Source organism: Microcebus murinus, chromosome 17 (assembly GCF_040939455.1).
Source record: "Microcebus murinus isolate Inina chromosome 17, M.murinus_Inina_mat1.0, whole genome shotgun sequence".
In the NCBI taxonomy this organism is placed as follows: domain Eukaryota; kingdom Metazoa; phylum Chordata; class Mammalia; order Primates; family Cheirogaleidae; genus Microcebus; species Microcebus murinus.
The window spans coordinates 57,777,377-57,804,385 of record NC_134120.1 but is presented as its reverse complement, the minus strand read 5'-3'; the positions used below and the strand labels follow the sequence as shown (position 1 = coordinate 57,804,385).

The 27,009-nt window shown below is 39.5% G+C and overlaps 1 protein-coding gene across 3 annotated transcripts in view; it reads left to right on the top strand.

The window, feature by feature from the left end:
• The first annotated feature begins 10,279 nt into the window (after positions 1-10,279).
• Positions 10,280-27,009, top strand: part of SEH1L (SEH1 like nucleoporin) — a 30,872-nt gene continuing 14,142 nt past the window's right edge. The window contains exons 1-4 of one of the 3 annotated variants that reach the window (XM_020282429.2): positions 10,280-10,532; positions 14,411-14,461; positions 18,287-18,433; positions 22,937-23,148. In XM_020282429.2, the coding sequence (XP_020138018.2) occupies positions 10,422-10,532; positions 14,411-14,461; positions 18,287-18,433; positions 22,937-23,148 (521 nt within the window). In that variant the 5' untranslated portion in view covers positions 10,280-10,421. The remainder of the gene's footprint in view (positions 10,533-14,410; positions 14,462-18,286; positions 18,434-22,936; positions 23,149-27,009) is intronic. The other 2 variants (XM_075993700.1, XM_075993699.1) reach the window with 2 other exon arrangements.

Below are 27,009 nucleotides of genomic sequence, written 5' to 3'. Positions count from 1 at the left end.
CTTTTCTTTGATATGCTATATCTTAAATACTATGAATATATTTTATGTTGTACAAGGGAATAAGAGAGGGAAGAAAACAAAGATATTTACTATACATGCACATATAGACATAATATATTTGTAACCAAATAAGGAAGAAATACTCACTATAATTACAGTCTTCATTTCTGTAAGTGGCCATGTGGTTGTAGTTGGTATTTATAACTACCTTCTTCCACTACGCATCCCCTTTGCCTTCTGCTACCCAACCAGCAAGCATCTCAACTGGTTGAGGTTCTTTACCTGGTGTGGTGACCCAAACTTTATTCCTGAAGGGTCTGGGACATTAGCAGTCCTGCCTGAATTAGGTTGTTGTAGTTTCCATTGACCTTAATTACAGGGCATGGTTAATACTAAGAGATGCCCTCAGGAATCTTCTATACTCCAGACACCCTCTTCCTACCTCCATTGTAGATTAGCAACCCAAGTTCCCCTGGGTAGCCAGGATCAGTCATCCCAGCCCACACTGTGACTCTCCTCTTTGGCTATTGACTCAGAGGTATGTAGAGCCCAAAGTGGCCAGGTGGCAGTCTAAACTTCCAGTTCAATGGAATCATCATTGTGTCTCCTGATGGCAGCATGCCTCTTTCAGGAACTAAGACCGCTAGGCCAGAAGAGCACAAAAACAGGAAGCAAAAATGTTGATGTGATCCACATGTTGATGCAAAAATGTTGATGTGATCACAGTGATGTGATCCACATCACTGATCATGATCCACTAATGGAAGGGTTGCTTCTACTGGCAGAGAAGACATGATCCACTGATCATGATCAGTGACACACCATGATCAAATAGCCAGTGCTATAGGTCTCTGCCAGTCAGACTGTCCTGATACAGCTTCGACTATGCTGTCTATTATAGTAACCATGCTTACCTTGCCTTTGGCAATTAAGTGCTGCCGTTTGTCTCCTTCCATCCCAGCACCCAACTATCCCCTCTGCACTTAAGGATCTGCAGTCAGTGGCAGTAGCTCCCAGTGTAATTTCTGACCTACAAGGAAGAGCAAGCGCAGGAGCTCTTCAGGGGTGCTGGGGCTCCCCTCATACGCTATTTCTCAGCGATGACGAGATGTGTGCTCTTGAAGCCCTCCTGGGTTGGGCGAACAGGTCTTACATGTTACATCTGCTCTAACACTCCAGTCTCAAGCCTCTGGGTACCTTCCTCCAGTGTACCAAGGCAGTTCTGGCATTTGAACTTATCTAGTGTAGGGCATTTTTTAGTCCATGTTCCAGCTAACCAACCAACCAAATTGTTAAGAGTTCTTTCTAACCCCTCAAGCTGTAACACTGAATCCAGAATCTCTGCTGAGTGGGTCTGCACCAATAAAATATAGCCTGATCCAACTTAATGTTCCTTCCACCATTACCCCACACCTCAATATCCATTCCCACACATATTTTCCAGATTTGTCTGTATAAATCAGAAAAATCATGTAGTTCTTGTGGAGCATAGTGCACCACCTAATGAGGCAGATTTGTATCTCATCTTTTGGGGCCTGCAGGGACTTGGATCTCGTTATAGTTCTAGAACCATAACTAGGGTATAGGGTGCCCTAGGGTGCCTAGGGTAGGTCCTGAGGAGGCTCAGCAATGTCATGTAAGGCAGCTACCTCAGAAGAGGCCACTGCGGGCTCCTCAGGGACAGCAGGGTTAAAGTCCTTGGATGGGGATGGAAGGGTTGCTTCTACTGGCAGAGAAGACAACAGAATTTAGGGGTCTAATGTCCGAAGCTTCATCAGGATCTGCCCATACATTCCCAGTCAAATTTTTCAGGACCCTCTTCCTTCCCAGTCTCTGCCCTTACTTTAACAGCAAAGGTTCCCTGAGGGTCTGGGAATTCAGTTTGTGTTGTAATTCAACCACCTGTAGGATGAGACTCTAGATTTGGTTTTCAGAAACCTCAGCTCTGTGGCCATAGGAGATAAGTGTTTTCTTCAGGACAGACATAAACTTAATAGTTGTGTGGTGGTTGAGCTGGGAATCTGAAGCCCTGGGTTCACACCCCCCCCCGCCCCCCACCTACTTGGCCGAGCACAATTAAGAGCAAACAGCCAATTCCATTATAGTCATTAATTTGACCAAAATGTTCTAAGGTATAAAATATATGGCTACCTAGAGCCTTGCTTCTCGTTAAGTATTTAAGTAGGAGCATTCAATGGCGATATTTTGAGTATCACACCAGGGACTATTTATGCTCCCTTTACTACTGGGAATAGAGCCATTAGTGCCTTTAAATCTAACCAGATTAGAACCAATTCCAGAAAACAAAACACAAAAACAACAGCGTAGCCTGTCCCTTCAAGCAAGAGCCACCTACTGACAGGGAGGGCATCCTGCACACCCTTTTCATGACACCTACTGACCCATTATACAGGGAGTGGTCGAATCTCACCCACAGATACCGCCTACTGGCTCAGAAACTAAACAAGGCGTGTGAATACCCAAACGAAAACCTAAAGGAAAGAAACAACAACTGATCGACATGGGAAGAAGTCAGCGAAGGAACTCCGGAAATATGAAGAACCAAATGGAAAACACACCCCCAAAGAGGAGCCCCAGCCCCCTAGAAACGGGCACCAACCAAAATTAGGCAACCAAAATGACAGAAGAGGAATTTCGTATGTGGATCATAAGAACACTCACTGACCTGCAAGAACAACTCAATAACCAACACAAAGAAACCACAAAAAGCCTCCAGGATCTGGAACAAAAGTTCACTAAAGATAGCGACACAATGAAGAAAAGTTTAACCGAACTCCTGGAAATGAAGAATCAATTCAAGGAACTACAAAATACAGTGGAAAGTCTCAAGAACAAGGTAGATCAAACAGACGAAAGAATCACAGAGATTGAAGATCCTCCAATTAAATAAATCAGTCACAGAGATAGAGCAGAGAAACAAGAGAAAAGAGCAAAGCCTACAAGAGATGTGGGATTATGTGAAGAAACCTAAGGTGAGGGTCATAGGGTTACCAGAAGGGGAAGAAGACAACACTCAAGGGTTGGACAAGCTATCTGAAGATATAATAGAGGAAAATTTCCCAGGCCTTGCTCAAAATCTCGATATACAAGTTCAAGAAGCTCAGAGGACCCCTGGGAGATTCAATGCAAACAGGAAGACGTCACGACATGCAGTCATCAGACTGACCAAAATATCAACTAAAGAGGCCCTTCTAAGAGCTGTAAGATGAAAGAAGCAAGTAACATACAAGGGAAAGCCAATTTGAATAACACCAGACTTATCTACTGAGACTTTACAAGCAAGGAGAGACTGGGGCCCCATTGTCACTCTTCTGAAACAAAACAATGCCCAGCCTAGAATCTTATTCCCTGCAAAACTAAGCTTCATATATGAAGGAGAAATAAAGACATTCTCAGACAAGCAAAGTCTCAGAGAATTCACCAAGACAAGACCAGCTCTACAAGAAGTACTCAAAACAGTGTTACGCACGGAACACCATAATAAAAACTCACGAATATAAAAACAACCAAAACCCAAAGATTAAAGGCCAGATAATACAATGGCTCAAGAGAGAAATCAAAGCAACAACATCCAACCCAACAGAATGAACAATAATCTACCTTACCTATTAGTTCTCTCAATAAATGTGAATGGCTTAAACTCTCCACTCAAGAGACATACGCTGGCTGAATGGATAAGAAAATACAGGCCAAGTATATGCTGTCTTCAGGAAACACATCTAACCTACAAGGATGCATATAGACTAAAATTAAAAGGGTGGAGATCAGTATTCCAAGGAAGAGGAAGCCAAAAGAAGGCTGGCGTGGCAGTTCTAATTTCAGACAATTTAGTTTTTAAACCAACAAAAATAATGAAAGACAAAGAGGGTCATTACATAATGGTGAAGGGCACAGTTCAACAAGAAGAGATAACAATTTTAAATATATATGCATCCAACATACGTGCACCCAGATTCATAAAGGAAATCTTACTGGAGCTAAGCAAATGGATTAATAGCAACTCCATAATCACCGGAGATTTCAACACCCCACTGACGGCACAAGACAGATCCTCTAAACAGAAAATTAATAAAGAAATAATGGACTTCAACAAAACTCTAGAACAATTGGGTCTGACTGACATTTACAGGACATTCTACCCCAAATCCACTGAATATACGTTCTTCTCATCAGCTCACGGGACATTCTCTAAGATTGACCATATCCTAGGACACAAAGTAAACCTCAAGAAATTTAAAAAAATAGAAATCATACCATGTATCTTCTCAGATCACAGTGGAATAAAAGTAGAAATCAACCGTAACAGAAACTCACATTTCTACACAAAAATGTGGAAATTAAACAACCTCCTACTAAATGACTACTTCATAAATGAAGAGATCAAGATGGAAAAAAAAATTCCATGACGAAAACGACAATGGAGAGACAAGTTATCAAATCCTCTGGGACACAGCTAAAGCAGTTCTGAGAGGAAAGTTTATCTCCATAAATGCCTATAACCAAAAGTCAAAAAGATCACAAATAGACAATCTAATGAAATGACTCAAACAGCTGGAAAAAGAACAGACCAGCCCCACACCCAGCAGAAGAAGTGAAATCAACAAGATCAAATCAGAACTAAATGAAATTGAAAACAGGGAAGCTACTCAGGAGAGTAATAAAACAAAAAGTTGGTTTTTTGAAAAAATAAACAAAATTGACACGCCACTGGCTAAGCTAACAAAAAGCAGAAAAGAGAAATCTCTAATAAGCTCCATCAGGAACAAAAAAGGAGATAATCACAACTGATCCCCAAAAGATACAAGATATAATTTATGAATATTACAAAAATCTTTATTCACACAAACTGGAAAATGTGGAGGAAATGGACAAATTTCTAGAAACACACAGCCTCCCTAGGCTCAACCAGGAAGAAACAGATTCCCTGAGCAGACCAATCTCAAGAGCTGAAATAGAAACAGCAATTAAAAATCTCCCTAAAAAGAAAAGTCCCAGTCCAGATGGTTTCACACCCGAATTTTGCCACACTTACAAAGAAGAACTAGTACCTATCTTGCAGAAACTATGCCACAACATCGAGAAGAACGGAAACCTCCCCGACACCTTTTATGAAGCGAATATTACTCTGATACCAAAACCAGGAAAGGATGCAACAAAAAAAGAAAACTACAGACCAACATCCCTAATGAATATAGATGCAAAATTTTTCACCAAAATCTTAGCTGACCGAATCCAGACACTTATCAAAAAAATAATCCATCATGACCAAGTGGGCTTCATCCCAGGGATGCAGGGATGGTTCAACATACATAAATCTATAAATGCAATTCACCACATAAACAGAAGCAAAAACAAAGACCACATGATTCTTTCAATAGATGCAGAAAAAGCTTTTGACAAAATTCACCATCCGTTCATGATACGAACACTTAAGAAAATAGGCATAGAAGGGACATACCTAAAAATGATACAAGCCATATATGACAGACCCATAGCCAACATCATACTGAATGGGGAAAAACTGAAAGCATTCCCACTTAGAACTGGAGCCAGACAAGGCTGCCCACTATCTCCACTTCTATTCAACACAGTGCTGGAAGTCCTGGCTACAGCAATCAGACAGGAAAGTGGAATTAAAGGTATCCAAATACGGGCAGAAGAGATCAAACTTTCACTGTTTGCTGATGATATGATATTATATTTAGAAAACCCCAACGATTCAACCAAGAAACTCCTGGAACTGATAAATGAATTTAGTAAAGTCTCAGGATACAAAATCAATACACAGAAATCAGAGGCATTCATATATGCCAACAACAATCAAATTGAGAACCAAATTAAAGACTCAATTCCCTTCACAATAGCAACAAAGAAATTAAAGTACCTAGGAATATACTTAACCAAGGAGGTAAAAGACCTCTACAGGGAGAACTATGAAACACTGAGGAAGGAAACTGCAAAGGATGTAAACAGATGGAAATCCATTCCATGCTCGTGGATCGGCAGACTCAACATCATTAAAATGTCTATACTACCCAAAGTGATCTACAGAGTCAATGCGATACCTATTAAAATCCCATCAGCATTCTTCACAGATATAGAAAAAATAATTTTACGCTTCGTATGGAACCAAAGAAGACCCCGAATATCAAGAGCAATTCTAGGTAACAAAAACAAAATGGGAGGTATTAATATGCCAGATATCAAACTATACTACAAAGCTGTAGTAATTAAAACAATCTCATATTGGCACAAAAATAGGAATATTGACCAGTGGAACAGATCTGAGAATCCTGATATAAAACCATCCTCATATAGCCATGTAATCTTTGACAAAGCAGACAAAAACATACGCTGGCGAAAAGAATCCCTTTTCAATAAATGGTGCTGGGAAAACTGGATAGCCACTTGTAGAGGGCTAAAGCAGGACCCACACCTTTCACCTCTTACAAAAATCAACTCACGCTGGATAACAGACTTAAACCTAAGGTATGAAACTATTAGAATTCTAGAGGAAAATGTTGGAAACACTCTCCTAGACATCGGCCTAGGCAAAGAGTTTATGAAGAAGTCCCCAAAGGCAATCACAGCAGCAACAAAAATAAATAAACGGGACATGATGAAACTAAAAAGCTTCTGCACAGCCAAAGAAACAGTCATGAAAGTAAACAGACAACCTACAGAATGGGAGAAAATTTTTGCATCCTACGCATCTGATAAGGGGCTGATAACCAGAATGTACTTAGAACTCAGGAAAATCAGCAAGAAAAAATCAAATAACCCTATTAAAAAGTGCGCAAAGTACTTGAACAGAAACTTTTCTAAAGAAGACAGAAGAATGGCCAACAAACATGAAAAAATGCTCAACATCTCTAATCATCAGGGAAATGAAATCAAAACCACAATGAGATATCACTTAACTCCAGTGAGAATGGCCTTTATCAAAAAGTCTCCAAATAACAAATGCTGGCGTGGATGTGGAGAGAGAGGAACACTCCTACACTGCTGGTGGGACTGCAAACTAGTTCAACCTCTGTGGAAAGCAATATGGAGATACCTTAAAGCGATACAAGTGAATCTACCATTTGATCCAGCAATCCCATTACTGGGCATCTACCCAAATGATCCAATGACACTCTACAAAAAAGACACCTGTACTCGAATGTTTATAGCAGCACAATTCATAATTGCAAGGCTGTAGAAACATCCCAAGTGCCCATCAATCCAAGAATGGATTAATAAAATGTGGTATATGTATACCATGGAGTACTATTCAGCTCTAAGAAACAATGGTGATATAGCACATCTTATATTTTCCTGGTTAGAGCTGGAACCCATACTACTAAGTGAAGTATCCCAAGAATGGAAAAACAAGCACCTCATATACTCACCAGCAAACTGGTATTAACTGAGCAGCACCTAAGTGGACACATAGGGACTACAGTAATAGGGTATTGGGCAAGTGGGAGGGGGCGGGTATATACATACATAATGAGTGAGATGTGTACCATCTGGGGGATGGTCATGCTGGAGACTCAGACTTGTGGGGGGAGGAGGGGAAAGGGCATTTATTGAAACCTTAAAATCTGTACCCCCATAATATGCCAAAATAAAAAAAAATTAAAAAAAGAAAACAGATTTAAAAAGATATAAAAATAGCTTTCTCATAAACAATATAGAAAAAAGCACACTCACAATATATAAGAACTATAAAGTTTTAATAAACCTCATGAGAAACATGTAAAACTGTATGAAGAAAACTTTAGAAATATAATGAAATACATATAATAAAAGCTATATAATAAAGCTATAAGAAATAAAGCATGCCTATGGTGATTTTTGCATGTTAGTACAATAGCAAGGGAATGGTTAAATAAATCACAATATATCCCTATTTGAATGTACTGGTTAAAAAGAATAAAAAATTGAACTAGACCTACATGGAAGTATCTCCAAGATATACTAGAACTTTTTTTTTTTTTTGAGACAGTCTTGTTCTGTCACCAGGCTAGAGTCAGCCTACATCACAGCAACCTCAAATTCCTGGACTCAAGCCATTCTCTTGTCTCAGCCTCTCAAGTAGCTGGGACTACAGGCACAGGTCACCATGCTCAGCTAATTTTTCCTATTTGTAGTAGAGATGGGGTCTCATTCTTGCTCAGGCTGGTCTTGAACTCTTTAGTTAAAGCAATCCTCCTGCTTCTGCCTCTGCCTCTGAGTGCTGGGAATATAGGCGTGAGCCATTGAGCTTGGCCACAGTGGCTATTTTTTTAAAAAGAAAAATTAGGCCGGGGGTGGTGGCTCACACCTATGATCCTAGCACTCTGGGAGGCCAAGGCAGGCGGATTGTTTGAGCTCAGGAGTTCAAGACCAGCCTGAGCAAGAGCGAGACTCTGTCTTTACTAAAAAAATAGAAAGAAATTAGCTGGACAACCCCCCCCCCAAAAAACCCCATAAAAACCATATATATATATAATTAGCCAGGCATGGTGGCACATGCCTGTAGTCCCAGCTACTAGGGAGGCTGAGGCAGGAGGACTGCTTGAGCCCAGGAGTTTGAGGTTGCTGTGAGCCAGGCTGACACCACGACACTCTAACCCAGGTAACACAGTGAGACTTTGTTTCAAAAAAAAAATTAAAAAACAAAAATAGGTATAGTATTTTAAAACTTACTTTTATAAATCCAAACAAAATTTCCACATACTACATACACATATACATTTTGTATTAAATAAATCCACTCATGAGTGTAAATGCACCACTCTGGTATGGGATGCTGATGGTGGAAGACGGCAGTGCATGTGTAGAGGTAGCGGGTGTACGTGGGAACTCTGTATTTTCTGCTCAATTTTGCTGTGAACCTGAAAGTGCTCTAAAAACTTAAGTCTATTATAAAAAAATCCACCGTGTTTCACCTATTTGGCATTCCACTCCCACTAATAATCAATGGCAACCACTGATCTGTTTACCATGTATTTATAAAATTAATTTAAATAATTCTAAAAAGAAAAAATGTTTTAAAATTTTTTTGTTCTTATAGATTGGACTTTTATTTTCTTTTTAAAAAATTTCAATAGATTTAGGGTGTACAAGTGTTTGTTACATGGATGTAATGTATAGTGGTGAAGCTGATTGGACTTTTATAGTGAGTTGTTTCTTTGAAAATCAGTGTCTCTTACCTTAAAGAAATTAGTTGTTATCAATTTTCGTATCTGCAACTCCAGAACTAAAGTAGCCACAAAAACTTATTTTTAGTTAAAAAAGGGCAGGTCATTCCTCCCCCACTTTACAGGTGTCTGTACAATCAATCAGGGGACAGTTGGAACTAATTTATTTTGAAAAGTTTCTAGCCAGCTAATCTTATCATGCCTTACATTCTTGTAATTCCTGGCCATAATCCAAAATGCAAGCCCCTTCTGCAGCCTCGTTTTTAATTTTTTTTCCTGTATTTTCACTACAATGACCCAGTTTTCACTGTTTCCCATCCTACCTAAATTTACCACTAAGGCCTCTAGAATGCCTTTTCCTGACAAACAAAACCCCCCAAATCGCTAACCTCTTTGGAGAAAGTTTCTCCACTTCCCCGTTTTGACGGAATCCTAGATCTAGGGACTCTTATTCACAGGCTTCCTTCTTCAGGGTTTTTTTGCTCACTTCACTTATTTCTCCATTGAGGACTCTGGCTCCAGGCTAGTAAGTCTTCCAAAGGTGAGTTAAGTTTTCACAGGATAGCACTAATTTCTAATGCCTTGTTTCCTTACCCCCATCTTGATTCTTAGCACTTCAAAACCTGTTCTACCTGTGAAATGTTCAAACATTTTGACCATTACTTCCGATCCTATCCTTCTTCTCCCTCTCAACTCCACCCCCGACCGCCGCCTTCGCTTTACGGCTTCGGAGCCCGGCCTCCTGGAGCGATCGCCTCAGGCGCGTCTGCAGCCCCCTCCCGCCGTCGCCCCTGCAGAGTTCGGTCCCTGACCGAATCCCCGGGGCGATTTCTCCGCTCGCAGCGCACCTCCCACGTGTCTGGGGGAAGACACACACAAATGTTGACGGAACTGATTCAGGGCCGAGAAATGTGCGTGGCATTTCTAGCTCTCATTTTCCTTAACGTTCGCACTTCATCTGCTTCCCTCGCTTCCGGCTCCCCGCAAGACGTTGCTAAGCTCGGCCACAGCGACTGCGCTGTGCCCGCGCGCCGGCTGGCCCAGGAGGCGCAGGCGTCGGCCTCGCGGGGCATGACGGACCAGGGGGCGGGGCGGGGCGTGACAGGCCGAGGGGCGGGGCGGCGCGGGGAGGACGCGCCGTGCGCGCCCGGGCTGCGGGCCCGGGTAGGCTACGGGCCGCGTGCCGCCGCCGCCGCCACTGCCCTCTTCGGAGGCGCGGGTGCGGCGGGAGCCATGTTTGTGGCGCGCAGCATCGCGGCGGACCATAAGGATCTCATCCACGATGTCTCCTTCGACTTCCACGGGCGGCGGATGGCGACCTGCTCCAGCGATCAGAGCGTTAAGGTGCTCTTGGCGTCTGCAGGCAGGGCCGCGTCTGGAAGGGAGACTGGGTGGGCGGCGCGGGGAAGGAGGACTCGTCCTGATCTTACTGCATGCCGCCGGGCACGAGGCTTGCAGGCCAGGGGTGGCAGGCAAGCCGCGGCCGGCCAGGCAGTGCTGCCAAGCCCGGGCGCGGCGAGGGCGCTCCCCGCCCTCGTATTGTGGGGTCACGGCGGCCTCTCGGGGGCCGCCCTCCGTGCGCCTGCGCGGGGCGGGCGTCCCGCCGCGTGCGCGCTCCCGCCAGGTGCGGACGCCGGCGCCCGCAGCGGGCAGAGAGACGGAGCCGCGCCGCTCGTCCTCGGGGGCGCGCGTCCGCCCGCGCGGTGGCTGGGCGTCGTTGGCCTCCCGCCGCGCGTGTTCAGCGAGAGCGCTTTGCAGAGGGACCTGACCGGAATACTTAGCAGGCGGTGTGTGCCTCACCTGTGTTCTCTCACCTGAGAAGATTTTTACTTGGGTTCAGATAAGCTCATTTTGTTTCGAGAAGAAAGAAAAATAAAAACCATTTACATCCAGTGAATTTTCTACTTGCTGTCTAGGAATTAGAGTGTTTGTTTCTTACAGTTCCTGTAAACGCCTGTTCACTGTTCTGACAAACAGAATTTTTTTTTGAGAAGGTCTCACCCCTGTTTCCCTGAGTAGAGAGTGCCGTGGCGTCAGCCTAGCTCACAGCAACATCAAACTCCTGGGCTCAAGCGATCCTGCCGCCTCAGACGGGGTGGAGTTTCAGTTTAGGATATAAAGGTTCTGGAGATGGGTAGTAGTGATGGCTGCACGACTATGTGAATGTTGTGCTTAATGCAAATAAATTGTACATTTTAAAACGGTTATGTAGTTTACCACAATAAAAATAATTTTTTAAAAAAGTGATACTAAACGTTTTTTTAATAAGAGTCGTAGCTGGCCTGCGCAGTGGCTCAAGCCTATAATCCCAGCACTCCGGGAGGCTCGAGGAGAGAGGACCGCTGGAGGTCAGGATTTCCAGACCAGCCTGAGCAAGAGCGAGACCCCCATCTCTACTATAAATAGAAAGAAATTAGCCAAACAACTACAAATAGAAAAAATTATCCGGGCATGGTCGCTTGTGCCTGTAGTCCCAGCTACTCGGGAAACTGAGCCAGTAGGATCACTTGAGCCCAGGAGTTTGAGGTTGCTGTGAGCTAGGCTGACACCACAGCACTCTAGCCCAGGCAACAGAGTGAGACTCTGTCTCAAAAAAAAAAAAGATAGAATCACAGAATATTTTTCCTTTTATGTTTGGTTTATTTCTCTTAGCATAATATTTTCAAGGTTCATATTGTAGCATGTATCAGAATTTCATTCTTTTTTAAGGATGAATAATATTTCATTGTATGTATTTACCATATTTTGCTTAGCCATTCATCCATCCACCTTTTGCTTATTGTGAGTAATGCTGCTGTAAACATTGGTGTACAAATATCTGTTCAAGTCTTTGCCTTCCTATTTTGGGGAAACATTTCTCTTGTATAATTGTCATAGGTTGGCTGGCATGAATAGTCTGGATATGTTGATGAAATACATATTGAATTTATATTCTATATGATAGCTTGAGGTCAGTTTTATTGATTTATAAAGTGGCTGCATTGGAAAGGTGTTTTTTCCAGAAATAGTTTTTAGTTGAGAATAATAATGAACTGTAGGTGTTCATATTATATTAGTACTTTTTTTCATTATTGTGTGGCCTTATGTCTATTTCTTCCAGAGTACTTTTTCTTACTGAAGAGCCATGTATTTATGTGTGTACACACTTATGTGCACACACTTTTTAAAAAATTTGTGCAAGTTATATAGTTTTTTCTTTTTAGAAAGTGAAAAATTATAGGCTCATTGCTATCTTAACATTCTTTTTTTTGAGACAGTCTCTCTTTCTTGCTGGCTATCTTAACATTCATTGTTACTATTTATTGATATCTTTTTATTTTTCCTTTAACATTTTAAATAATTGTCGTGGTAGCATATGTGTATATGTAAACTTGCAACCTTTGAATGCAAGATTTTATGCTTTCTCCCACTGACGCTATTGCTGCATAGTCTTTTTTTTTTTTTTTGTCTTTTTTTGTGAGACATTCTTGCTCTGTTGGCCCAGGCTAGAGTGCAGTGGTGTCATCATAGCTCACTACAACCTCAGACTCCTGAGTGGGAGTGATCCTCCTGCCTCAGCCTTTTGAGCAACTGGATGGATAGGTGGATGCCAGCACGCCTGGCTAATTTTTCTGGTTTTTTTTTTTTTTTTTGAGACAGAATCTCGCTTTGTTGCCCAGGCTAGAGTGAGTGCCGTGGTGTCCTAGCTCACAGCAACCTCAAACTCCTGGGCTCGAGTGATCCTTCTGCCTCAGCCTCCCGGGTAGCTGGGACTACAGGCATGCGCCACCATGCCCGGCTAATTTTTTTTATATATATATCAGTTGGCCAATTAATTTCTTTCTATTTATAGTAGAGACGGGGTCTCGCTCTGGCTCAGGCTGGTTTTGAACTCCTGACCTTGAGCAATCCACCCGCCTCGGCCTCCCAAGAGCTAGGATTACAGGCGTGAGCCACAGCGCCCGGCCTTGGTTTTTTTTTTTTGTTGTTATTTTTTTTTTGGTAGAGATGGGGTCTTGCTTGTTCAGACTGATCTTGAACTCCTGACCTCACGTGATCAACCTGCCTCAGACTCCCAAAGTGGCGAGATTACAGGCATGAGCCATTGCGCCCAGCCTCATTACATTGTTAATAGGCTAAACTGGCACCTTGCGTCATTGTAATCTCTATTTTTTGTGGATAGTAAGGTTCTTTTGTTTTGTTTTGTTCTGTGTTCTGTGTTGCCCAGGCTGGAGCACAGTGGCTGTTCACAGGTACAGTCATAATACTCTATAGCTCAAGTGATCCTCCCCCCTCAGCCTTTCCAGTAGCTGGACCTATAGGAATGCTTCACCCTGCCCGGTTTCAATATTTTACTTTAACATTTGTTACATATACAGTTGATCCTCATTATCTGTAGATTCTGTATTTGTGAATTTGTCTACTTGCTAAAATTTGTGTGTACCTCCAAAGTCAGTATTGGTGGTGCTTGACAGTCATTTGCCCACATGTGGGGAATATTGAACAGTTTGAGTCCCCAGACACAACACTCTCAGCTGAGGTGGAACAAGATGACACTCTTATTAGTATTTTGGCTCATATTGTAAACAAGTGTATTTTTCATGGGCTACTTAGTGCCACAATTTTGCATGTTTTGTTCTTTCTGTTCCTGATTTCACTATTTGAAGTGGCATCCAAATGTAGTACTGAAGTGTTTTTTAGTTCCTAAGCTCAAGAAGGCTGTGATTTGCCTTACAGTGAAAGTATGTGTGTTAGAGTGTGGGTTACATAGTGCTGTTGGCTGTGAGTTCAATGTTGTTGAATAAACAATATACGTTAAATAAGTTATCTTTAAACAGAATCATGCATAAAACAAAGTCATATTATTCATTGGTTGATGAAAATGTTAGGCTAGAGGCTCACAGCAACCTAACCTATATTTCTCCTAAGAGCAATGTTTCAGTAGTCAAGCAGCTGTATAGAACAAAACTACCTTATAATGAGAGTTGACTATAATTGTAATTGCCTCTATTACCTGTTAGAGCTCTGCTTCCTGGATCCCTTAGTGCTAGGCCCAGTGTCTGACACATTCAAGGTTCTCAGTAAATATTTGACTGAATGAATGGATATTTACTTAATGGTTGTATTCTTTTATCAATGTTAGGTTCTCCTCTTTACCTGTACACCTGATTCAGTCTCACAGTTTTTTTGTATCAATTCGTAGGAATTCTTTATATAAATATCTGCCTTTTGTTTTTTTACAGGTCTGGGATAAAAGTGAAAGTGGGGATTGGCATTGTACTGCTAGCTGGAAGGTTAGTATTTATTTTTACAGGAATTAAAAAAACAGAAATATTTACCGTTTATTTGGTAGTATCAATGATTTACTATTCAGCTTTGAGAAAATTACAAAAATTGTGTAGTAGTTCCTTTCTGGAAGATATTTTACATTTTTTTTTACTATTAAAGTAATAGAAGTAGATTTCAGATATTTTGAGAGTAAGATTCTATATTTCTTTAACATTCTAACATAACTATCTTAGCATTTCAGCATATTCTTTTTTTTTTTTTTTTTTTTTGAGATGGAGTCTTGCTCTGTTGCCCCAGCTAGAGTGCAGTCAGTGGTTTGTAATCATAGCTCAATGCAACCTCAAACTCCCTGATCTCAAGTGATCCTCCTTCCTCAGCCTCCTCATAGCTGGGATTACAGGGGCGAACCAGCTAATTTTTATGTTTTTTGTAGAGATGGGGTCTCACTCTTGTTTAGGCAGGTCTGAAACTTTTGACCTCAAGAGATCCTCCCCCCTTTGCCTCCCACAGTATTAAGATTATAGGCGTGAGCCATCATGGTCGGCCCCCTTTACATTTTTTTTTTTTTTTGAGACAGAGTCTCACTTTGTGCCCAGGCTAGAGTGAGTGCCATGGCGTCAGCCTAGCTCACAGCAACCTCAAACTCCTGGGCTCAAGGGATCCTACTGCCTCAGCCTCCCAAGTAGCTGGGACTACAGGCATGCGCTACCATGCCTGGCTAATTTTTTTTGTATATATATTTTTAGTTGGCCAATTAATTTCTTTCTCTTTTTAGTAGAGACAGGGTTTCGCTCAGGCTGGTTTCGAACTCCTGACCCTAGGATTATAGGCGTGAGCCACCGCGCCCGGCCCCTTTACATATTTTTAATAGTTGTGATATGTCATGCATAGTTTTATTTCTGGCTTTTTTTTTTTTTTAAAACAACTTAGGTAGAATTTTTCATACCCTTAAAAGTCATCAGTTTTAAATGTATAGTCCAGTGAGTTTTAGTAAACTGACACAGTTATGCAATCATCACCATACTCTAGTTTTAGAACACATCAACTCAGGAATTCCTCTTGTGCCCTATTCCCACTCTGAGCCTGAGGCAACCACTGATCCATTTTCTGTCTGTATAGGTTTATTCTTTTCTAGAAATTTCATATAAATTGAATCCTGAAAAATGTGGTCCTTTATGCCTTCTTTCCCTTACTAGTTTTGTTTTTTTCACATGAATATAAAATGTCAATTTTATTTAAACAGTTGTAGTTCTTTGATTCTTTTCTGGCTCCATTAGCATGTTTTTGGGGTTTGTTCTTGTGTAATGTTGTCAGTAGTTCCTTTGTAAGACTGAGTAATCCATTATATAGAAATGTCACATTTTGTTTATCCACTTACCAGTTGATAGGCATTTGAATTGTTTCAAGTTTTTGGCTGTTTTAATAATATTGAGAACATGCCATATAAATCTTTGTGTGGACATGTTTTCATTTCTCTAGGTTAGATAGCTAGGAGTGGAATTGCTGGGTTGTATGTGCTTTAACTTTCTAAGTAAATGCCAAGTCTTTTCCAAAGTGTCTATGCCATATTATAGCCATTTTGTGGTTATGAAGTGACCACAAAATCATTGGAATTTGATTTCTATTTCCTTAATAACTAATGTTGATTATCCTTTCATGTGCTTATTTCCCATTCATATATCTTCTTTGGTGAAGGATTTATCCACATTTTTTGCCCTTTTTTAAAATTGAGGTGAGCTTCACATATCCTAGAATTAATTATTTTAAAATAAACAGTTAAGTGACATTTACTTCATTCACAATGTTATGCAACTACTACCTCTTTCTAGTTCCAAAACAATTCAGAAGAAACCCCAATCTCTTGCTTTTTATTCTAACAACATATTTCATAAGTACTCTGGTATATCTTTAAAGTAGCAGTTCCTCAACCTTTTTGGCAGCAGGGACCATTTTCATGAAAGACAATTTTTCCACAGATAGGGGCGGGAGGGATGATTTTGGGATTGGGATGATTCAAGTACATTACATTTATTGTGTACTTTATTTTTATTATTATTACATTGTAATATGTAATGAAATAATTATAAAACTCACCGTAGGTTGGGGACCCCTACTTTAAGGGTTCTTTATAAGCATCCAATAAATATACCATGTTTTGCTTAACTAATGTATATTTTAGTTGTTTACATTTTATTGTGATGCGCATCTTTATGCAAGCATTATTCTTTAGTTAGATTGTGCTTTACGGGGAATCCAACATTTGATAAAACTTCTCTGCTTTAGTGTATTTTTTACTTCATAGTGCCATGTAAGAATTGAAGATGATAAAGAAAAGACTGGACAAAACAAAGGATAAAAAATAAGAGTGCAAAGTTTACCTTTGGTTGGTGACATTGTTACCATGTAGACTTTATTGGGTTAAGAAAGTGTTCTTATGTTGTTGAATGTAAAAAATATTAGATATATAGAATTGTGACACAAATTTTCTATGTTTATCTTCATATAGTGGTATAGTATTTTTGCTTGGACACAACTAGCAAATTGTTTTGGTTGTGCTTTAAGACTTCTCCATCCTTTATTTTGGTAGGGGGGGTCAACATGAAGGGTTGTAGAATAATAATTTGACATTTTTCGTATATAAAGATAATGATACTGAGCTTGCTTTATTTATTTATTTATTTATTTAGAGACAGAGTCTCGCTTTGTTTCCCAGGCTAGAGTGAGTCAGCCTGGCTCATAGCAACCTCAAACTCGTGGGCTCAAGCAATCCTGCTGCCTCAGCCTCCCGAGTAGCTGGGACTACAGGCATGTGCCACCATGCTCAGCTCATTTTTTCTATATATATTAGTTGGTCAATTAATTTCTTTCTATTTATAGCAGAGATGGGGTCTCGCTCTTGCTCAGTCTGGTTTTGAACTCCTCACCTCAAGCAATCCGCCCGCCTTGGCCTCCCAGAGTGATAGGATTACAGGGGATGTGAGCTTTAAATGATTTGGGCTTCTCTATACTTGCGTGCTCAGTGCCTCTTCCCAGAATAGTCTGTTATCTAACCAGATATCAGTGAGAATCATTTAAGGATTTTGTTACTATAGTCGCTATATTGTTATGCTTTTGAAGCAAATAATTTCTTTATAAAACAGACTAATACTTTTTTATTGAGTTATAATTTACATACCATAATATTCACCCATGTAACGTGTACAATTTAGTGATTTTAAATATATTCACAAAGTTGGCAACTCTCATCACTATCTAATTCCAGAATGTTTTTATCACCCCAAAAGGAAACTTTGTACCCATTTAGCAGTCACTTCTCAATCTTCCTTTTCCAGCTCCTGGTAGAGACTTTCTGTCTTTATGGATTTTGAAGCAAATAATTTTGATTAACCTAATTTTATTTATTTTGTTAGGTGAGTGTTTCCTGTAGAAAGAATTTGCAAGTGAAAAAATGGTGGAATCAGAGAATCTCTGTTTTCAAAGCTTGGTTAGGCTGAACTCTGAAGCAAGTATCCAACTATTACCACTGGAAGTAGTCAACTTTATCAAACTGGGTTTTTCTTTATTAGTAAAATGTTAAAAGAACTTGACTCCAGAAGGGCTGCAATCTTAAATATAGAATATCTTTTAAAGGTTAAAAAGTTATAAAACTTAACTTTTCATTTAAATGTTACATTGATCACCTTTCTCTTTTTGTTGAAGTAAAAATATCTGTTTTAGTATCCTCAAGTAAAATCCAATGTGTGAAATATGAATAAACTAATTTTTTTTAAAAGAAAAAAAAGGCCTGGGATATTATTGAATATCTGTTGCTTTTCTTTTTCATTCCCCAGACACATAGTGGATCTGTATGGCGTGTAACATGGGCCCATCCTGAATTTGGACAGGTTTTGGCTTCCTGTTCTTTTGACCGAACAGCTGCTGTATGGGAAGAAATAGTAGGAGAATCAAATGATAAACTTCGAGGCCAGAGTCACTGGGTGAGACATTTGTTAGTATTCCGGGGGACAGCTGGGAAAGTGAGCAGCCAAGGAGCATTAGAATACCTAGGAATACCTCAGACACTGGTGAAATGCTACCTCTCTCTTCTGTATTTACCAGTTTCACTTTTCTTTCTTCTGTAATGTGTTTTTTTCTTACTTGTTTGTTTAATTCTGTCTTGGGCCTGAAGTGGTATAAAGGAGCACTCATTGCGTTAATTATAACTTTCATAATGAATCCAGAGTATTTTTATGTAATTTCATATATTGTATTTTATGTGATATTGGCATGTGATTTTAGAGTATCCTCTAGAATTCTTTAAAAATTATTTTTCTGTATTGTGGTTTATTTTGTTTTCTTACAAAATATGCTCTCCTTTATCTGCATCTACCTCTGCCCTGATTGGATATTTGGATTTGGGCAAGAACGTAATCTGTGTGCTGTTCAAGTTTCTTGTCTATAAAGAGAGAATTGAACTAGATTATCTTTAAGACCCTTCTAGTGTTTTCATTTTAAGGTTTTGTCATCTGCAGACATTTTTTTCCCATCTATACTTTTTTGTAATTGATAATGATGTACACTGTGTGATATCCAAAAGGAGTCAAAAGGTGTATACAGTGAGAATGTCATCCTCTTCTTGTCACTTGCTTCTCTCCCTAAGGCGACCCCAACTGTAGGTTTTTATGTCTCCTGGATATGTTCTGTTCCTTTACAGGGCTATAAACAGTGTGTTCTTCTCCATTCCTACCACACCCTTAGCCCCAATATAATGCTTACATGCTATTGATACTGCTTTTTTCTGATGCATTTTTTATTATAAAATATGTAACATATTCACCATTTTAACTATTAGTAAATGTATAGTTCAGTGGAATTTATTATGTTCATAATGCTGCATACCCACTGCTGTTATCTATGACCTAAACTATTCATCATTCCCAAAATAAACTCTGTACCATTAAATGATGCTTCCTGCTTCCCCTTCCCTATATCCCCCGGTAACCTCTGTTTTACTTTCTGCACTACTATATGTACCTCATATAGGTACAGTCATACAGTATTTGTCCTTTTTGACTGGCTTATTTCACTAAGTAAAACGTTTTCAAGATCTGTTTAGATTGTAGCATATATCATGTTTATTTCTTTTTATGGCTGAATAGTATTTCATCATGTGTGTATAAATCACATTTATTCATTCATTTATAGATGGACACATGGGTGGTTCTACTTTTTGGCTATTGTGAATAATACTACTATGAGCAGTGGTGTATAGATGTATCTGTTTGAGACCCTGCTTTCAGTTCTTTTGTCTATATACCTAGGAGTAGAATTGCTGACTCATGGTAGTTGTATGTTTAACTTTTTGAGGAATTAACCAAACTTTTCTATAGTGGCTGCATCATTTTGCATTCTCACCAGCAATGCAGGAGGGTTCCAATTTGTTCACATCTTTGATAACACTTGTTATTTTCTATTTTTTATTATAGCCATCTTAATGGGGGTGAAGTGGTATCTCATTGTGATTCTGCTTTGCATTTCTCTAATGATTATTGATATTGAGCATCTTTTTACGTGCTTGTTGGCCAATTATATCTTCTCAGGGAAAGAGCCATTCAAGTCCTTTGCCTGTATTTTGATTGGATGGTTCTTCTGTTTTGTTGTTGAGTTGTAGGAGTTCTTCTGATGATCTGGATATTAATCCCTTATCAGATACAGGTTGAGTATCTGTTATCTGAAATGCTTGGGACCAGAAGTGTTTCAGATTCCAGTTTTTTCGGGTTTGGAAATGTTTGCCTTGTATGCTTACCAGTTGAGCATCCTAAATCCAAAAGTTCAAAATTCAGAATCCTGCAATGAGCATTTCTTTTGTATGTCATGTCAGTGCCCAAAAAGTTTTGGGTTTTGGAACATTTTGGATTTTTGGATTCAGGATGCTCAACCTGTATATAATTTGCAAATATTTTCTCTGGGTCTGTGGATTTGCCTTTTCACTCTTAGTGATAGTGGGATATTTTTTTTTTTTCTTTTTGAGACAAGGTCTCACTCTGTCATCCAGGGTACAGTACAGTGGTGTCATCATAGCTCATGCAGCCTTAAATTCCTGGGCTCAAGCGAGCCTCCTGTCTCAGCCTCCCAAGTAGCTGGGACTACTGGCGCATGTTACCATGCCTGGCTAATTTTTATATTTTTTGTAGAGATGGATCTCGCTCTTGTCAGGCTGGTCTCAAACTTCTGGCCTCAAGCAGTCCTCCCAAAGTGCTAGGATTACAGGTGTGAGCCGCTGCTCCCGGCCTGTGATAGTGTTTTTGATGCACAGAATTTTGATTAAGTTCAATTTATCTGTTTTTTCTTTTGTTTCCCTTGCTTTTGATGTCTTATCTGAGAAATCGTTGCCAAATCCATTGTCCTAAAGACTTTTCCTGATGTTTTTCTTCTAAGAGTTTTATAGTTTTAGGTCTTTGATCCATTTTCAGTTAATTTTTGTATGTGGTATAAGGTCCAAATTCATTCTTTTGCATGTGGACATCCAGTTTTCCAGCACTATTCATTGAAAAGTGAATAGTGCTTTTCCCCATTGAATAGTCTTGACACACTTGCTGAAAATCAGCTGACCGTACATATATTGAGGATTTATTTCTGGGCTCTATTCTGTTCCATTGGCCTATATGTCTCTTATACCAACAACACACTGTTTTAATTACAGTGCCTTTGTAGCTTGAATGCTATTCAGATTGTTTTACAACTCTTCTTATAGGGGGAGGAGTTGGTCTGATTGCCTTTGCACTTAAGGGTCTTCTTGGGTAAACAACTGCTTATGGGGAGGAGAGAAGGGAAATTTATAGAATTAAAAGAGATTTTCTGGCATTCAGTCTGAGGTGTATCAGTTTGGTATACGATAGGTTGGGATTAGGAATGGTAGCATATAAAGGATTTTTCTTCTAACTTCAGGGTGTTTATTTGTATTTATTTAGTTAAGTCAACTGTCACTAATACATTTATTTTCTCAATGCATTTGTTTTTTTTTAAATGATTATTTTTAAATTTATTTTTTATTTCAGAGTATTATGGGGAACATTTGTGTTGCTACTAATTATTCAGTAGTGTTAGCAGACAAACGTTTGCTAAGATATTATCTTTGAAGTTTATGTATGATATTCTTTTAGTATTGAGACTCCTTAAGAAGTATTTTGGTAACCATAGTAAACTGCTGATTTATAAGTTTTATTGATGTTTTCAGTCAAGTACTGTCTTATTTAAGTGCCAGAAAATAACTTTTAAATGCATTGATAGAATTCTATAATTATCACAATGCCAGCTTCATATCATTCTCTTGGTCTCTATCAAATGCTTCACTTAAAAGTGGATGGCAGTTGCCAGGCGCGATGGCTCACGTCTGTAACCTAGCACTCTGGGAGGTGAAGGCCAAAGGATCACTTGAGCTCAGGAGTTCAAGACCAGCCTGAGCGAGAATGAGACCTCATCTCTACTAAAAGTAGGAAAATTAGCCAGGCGTGGTGGCATACCACCTGCAGTCCCGGCTGCACGGGAGGCTGAGGCAGGAGAATTGCTTGAACCCACAACTTCGAGGTTGCTGTGAGCTAGGCTGACGCCGTAGCACTCTAGCCCAGGTGACAGAGCAAGACTCTGTCTCAAAAAAAAGATTAAAAAAAAGAAAGTGGATGGTAGTGGTCCAAGTAGGATTAGGTGACATTTATGCTTGAGAGAAAAAATTGCATGCCTTCCATTTACTATTGAAGCATCTTAATGCATTTAATTTATTGATTATAGCATGCTTGACATTACAAAACCACCTATATGAAAATTCTAACATTTCTGGGTTTTTTTTTTTTTTTTTTTTTTTTGAGACAGAGTCTCGCTTTGCTGTCCAGGCTAGAGTGAGTGCCGTGGCGTCAGCCTAGCTCACAGCAACCTCACACTCCTGGGCTCGAGCGATCCTTCTGCCTCAGCCTCCCGAGTAGCTGGGACTACAGGCATGCGCCACCATGCCCGGCTAATTTTTTTATATACATATCAGTTGGCCAATTAATTTCTTTCTATTTATAGTAGAGACGGGGTCTCGCTCTGGCTCAGGCTGGTTTTGAACTCCTGACCTTGAGCAATCCGCCCTCCTCGGCCTCCCAGAGAGCTAGGATTACAGGCGTGAGCCACCGCGCCCGGCCATTTCTGGGTTTTTGTGACCAGTCTGCTTAAGAGAGTTTACCTATATAAAGTTAGGCTTTCTAAGGCAGATGTTCTTTTGCCTTAAAGGGAGTAATTAATTGTAGTTCACTAATTTGTTAGTGATGGCTAACTATACATGCAATATTTTGCCATGTGCTTTGTAGGAAATTAAGGCCTAGATAGATCTTATTATAACTTATTCAAGATTATATAGCTAGTAAATGGCAGAAGAGTGTCTATGATTCTAGAGCCTGTATTATTTCCATTCTTCCAATGCTTTCTTTTTGCACATAATTTAAATTACCTTTTTTTTTTTCCAGGTTAAAAGGACAACTCTAGTGGATAGTAGGACGTCTGTTACCGATGTGAAATTTGCTCCCAAGCATATGGGTCTTATGTTAGCAACCTGTTCAGCAGATGGTATAGTAAGAATATATGAGGCACCAGATGTTATGAATCTCAGCCAGTGGTCTCTGCAGCATGAGATCTCATGTAAGCTGAGCTGTAGTTGCATTTCTTGGAACCCTTCAAGGTAAGATTACATATCAAACCTCTGCTAATATAATCATAGTAAAACAAACTAGCAGGTTTTAAGCTAAGAATTTGATGGTTTATTTTCTCAAAAATGCTTTTCCCGGCCGGGCGCGGTGGCTCACGCCTGTAATCCTAGCACTCTGGGAGGCCGAGGCGGGCGGATTGCTCGAGGTTGGGAGTTCGAAACCATCCTGAGCGAGACCCCGTCTCTACTAAAAATAGAAAGAAATTAATTGACCAACTAAAAATATATATACAAAAAACTAGCCGGGCATGGTGGCACATGCCTGTAGTCCCAGCTACTTGGGAGGCTGAGGCAGGAGGATCGTTTGAGCCCAGGAGTTTGAGGTTGCTGTGAGCTACGCTGACGCCACGGCACTCACTCTAGCCTGGGCAACAAAAGTGAGACTCTGTCTCAAAAAAAAAAAAAAAAAAAAAAATGCTTTTCCTTAATAAGATATATTATGTAGAGTATAAATTCTCCCTTTTTCATCCAGACATGACTCTTATTCTCAGGTTTCCACTCCACAGAAGAAGCCAACCTTTGTTAATAATTTGGTGTTATTTACTAACATAGGTAGACGTAGAAGACATATATAAACTCTCTTAAGGCCTGGACAGATCTTACTATAACTTATTCAAGGTTATATACCTAGTAAATGGCAGAGGCATGTCTGTGTGATTCTAGAGCCTGTATTCTTTCCACTCTACCAATGCATTTAAATTTGCAGTTTGCTTTTGTCACTTACAAATACACTGTGGACATTATTCCATATATTAGTATATCTAGCCAAACCTCATTCCTTTTTAACTGCTATATAGAGTGTGACTTATACTCTTTTTAATTAAACTCTTATAAGAAAAAGTTTTTTTCCTTGATAAGGAAAAAATTCAAATAATCCAGAGGAGTACAAAATGAAAGCTAAAGGTTCCCTTACCCCTAAAAACAAATTCTGTTAATAGTTCTGTTTTTTTTTTGTTGTTGTTGTTGTTTTGAGATAATCTCGCTCCATTGGCTGGGCTAGAGTGCCATGGTATCAGCCTAGCTCATAGCAATCTCAAACTCCTGGGCTCAAGTGATCCTCATGCGTCAGCCTCTGGAGTGGCTGAGACTACAGACATACGCCACCATGCTTGGCTAATTTTTTCTATTTTTAGTTGTTTGGCTAATTTCTTTCTATTTTTAGTAGAGATGGGGATCTTACTCTTGCTAAGGCTGGTCTCAAACTCCTGGTCTCACGTGATCCTCTGGCCTTAGTCTCCCAAAGTGTTAGGATTATAGGTTTGAGCCCCCATTCCCGGCTTCTTGCTATGTTATCTTTAAAAAGATCCATACTGATATGAAAGGTGAATAGAGCACATTTGTAATAATTTCCCCCTTTCAAGATGTGACTAAATAGATATTTGTGGTAATGTTGATAGTTTTAGTTTTGTTGGTAATTAATTTCAAATAATACGTTTATATCTCTGATTTATTGACATTTATACTTACTGATTTATTGATGCTCCTCTTAAAAATGAGGATATTAGCTTATTTTGCTTTTATCTCATTGCCCCTTCCATTTCTTAATTCTTGTTATATTGCTTATAAGTCGGCAAGCTTATATGATATTTATATTTACATTCTGTAAACATTTAACATATATATATAAGTATTTTGTGTTTTGACTACAAGTTGATTCTAGAAATTAAGTAGCGGTCAGATTTGCAATATTAGATTATGTAAATATTGAAATAGATGCAAATATCTATTTCATAAAAACTTTATGTAGAATAATCTGGTATTATCTTCTGACAGTTTCTCTGTTTTTCATGATTCTTTTACTGTATTATAATTTTTCTGTCACACGTTTTTATTTATTTATTTTCAGACAGAGTCTCGCTTTGTTGCCCAGGCTAGAGTGAGTGCCATGGCATCAGCCTAGCTCACAGCAACCTCAAACTCTTGGGCTCAAGCAATCCTGCTGCCTCAGCCTCCCGAGTAGCTGGGACTACAGGCATGTGCAACCATGCCTGGCTAATTTTTTCTATATATATTAGTTGGCCAATTCATTTCCTTCTGTTTATAGTAGAGATGGGGTCTCTCTCTTGCTCGGGCTGGTTTCGAACTCCTGACCTCGAGCAGTCCGCCCATCTCGGCCTCCCAGAGTGCTAGGATTACAGGCGTGAGCCACTGTGCCTGGCCTGTCACATGTTTTTAGATGTTTTTTCATTTTAGTGGCATAGTTAATTTTTTTCTAGATGGGGTGGATGGTATACTCTTTGAATGCTGGTTCTTTTGTAGGTAGCTTGTACTTTCTGGAAGTTTTTAGGATTTTTGTCTTATTTGAGCTCTGTTGCAAGTATATTCTCCTAGTTTATGGTGTGTCATTTTGATAGGTTTTATCATGGCTTTCGGTAGTTAGAAGAAATGAATTTTAATGTAACCACACTTAACAGTCTTCTTTTATTGTTAAAGTGCTTTTTGTGTTTTGTTTGAGCAATTTATCCCCACCTTGAGGTTGTCAAGTGTATTCTGAAAGGTTTTTGGTTTTGTCTTTCACATAAAGGTTATTGAACCTCCTGGAATTGCTTAATATGGTTTGAAGTATAGAATTCTAAGATTTAACCAGGATATTTGTAGATATTTTTTGCTTTTAAAGGTTTTTTGTTTTTTTAATTAGGGAAATTTCAGACACACCAGAAGTAAGTAACAGAAGTACAATGGACAGACCCTCACATATCCATCACCCAGCTATAGTAACCCAGAGCTTCTCATGTTTTATGTGTGTATACTTTTCCTCATTCCTTTTCTCTAAACGACAAAACAAAACTCTAAACCTGGGTTATTTTGAAACAGATCTGGACATGTACTATTAGGTTTTGATCTTTTTTGATTAATCCTACTTAACACTTAGTGGTCCCTTTCAAAATGAATTTTCTTATTTCAAATTGGGAATATTTTATGACTCTTTGATAATTTCTTTTTTTTCTGTTGTCTGTGTTCTTTCTGGGACTCATTTTATTATTCCTGGATGTATTCTCCATTTTTTAAAAATTGGAGATTTACTACACTGTCTCCCAGATCTTGAGCTTAAATCAGGTATACATTTTATTCCATCATTGAATTTTTGGGTGAAATGGTAATCATCTTTAATTGCTAAGACTTTATTTTTCTCTGATTATTTTTTTTTAAATACCAGTCAGCTTTTGTCACATGGGTACAATATTTCCTTGAGGTTCCTAATTAAAATTTTTGCATTTCCCCCTGAATTATATAGTCAGATCTCATTATTTGCAATAGGCATGTTTTATAAAGTTGCCTTGAACTCTGAATTAGCTAATACTGAATACTGAATTGGTCCTAGGGGAATTATAGCGTTAGGTTGATCACAGCATTTTTGTCAACTAATCAGTACACAACCTTTTTTTGTGTGTGTTTCTGTTTAAAGACAACATATTTAGTGTATATTGTTAATTCATTAACATTGAACTCATAGCCAGTAGCACTATTACTCAGGCCTGAATGGAGCTTTTGGAACACATGTATTTTCTCTGTGAGGCACATCACATTTGCCTAGTGGCACTTCAGCAGCACACAGGCCCTTTTAGACTGAAATCACCAAAAACACAAAAATGTGAAAAACGTGGCAGTAATTAGACTGCAAGAAGAACACTCAGGTATGGGAGCTGAAGGAAAAAGACAGAGTGTACTCTCTTACCCCAGCTGGAAGCCTGTGCATCACGAAGCTCTGTTTTTTTCTTAACTACGGAGGCTGACTGAGTTTTATCTAAGTAGGTGGAGGAGTAGGTTGGCAGAAGGCTTCCTTGTAGCATGTGGACCAAGAGCAGGCTGGCAGGCTGGTATACCCCCAAATTG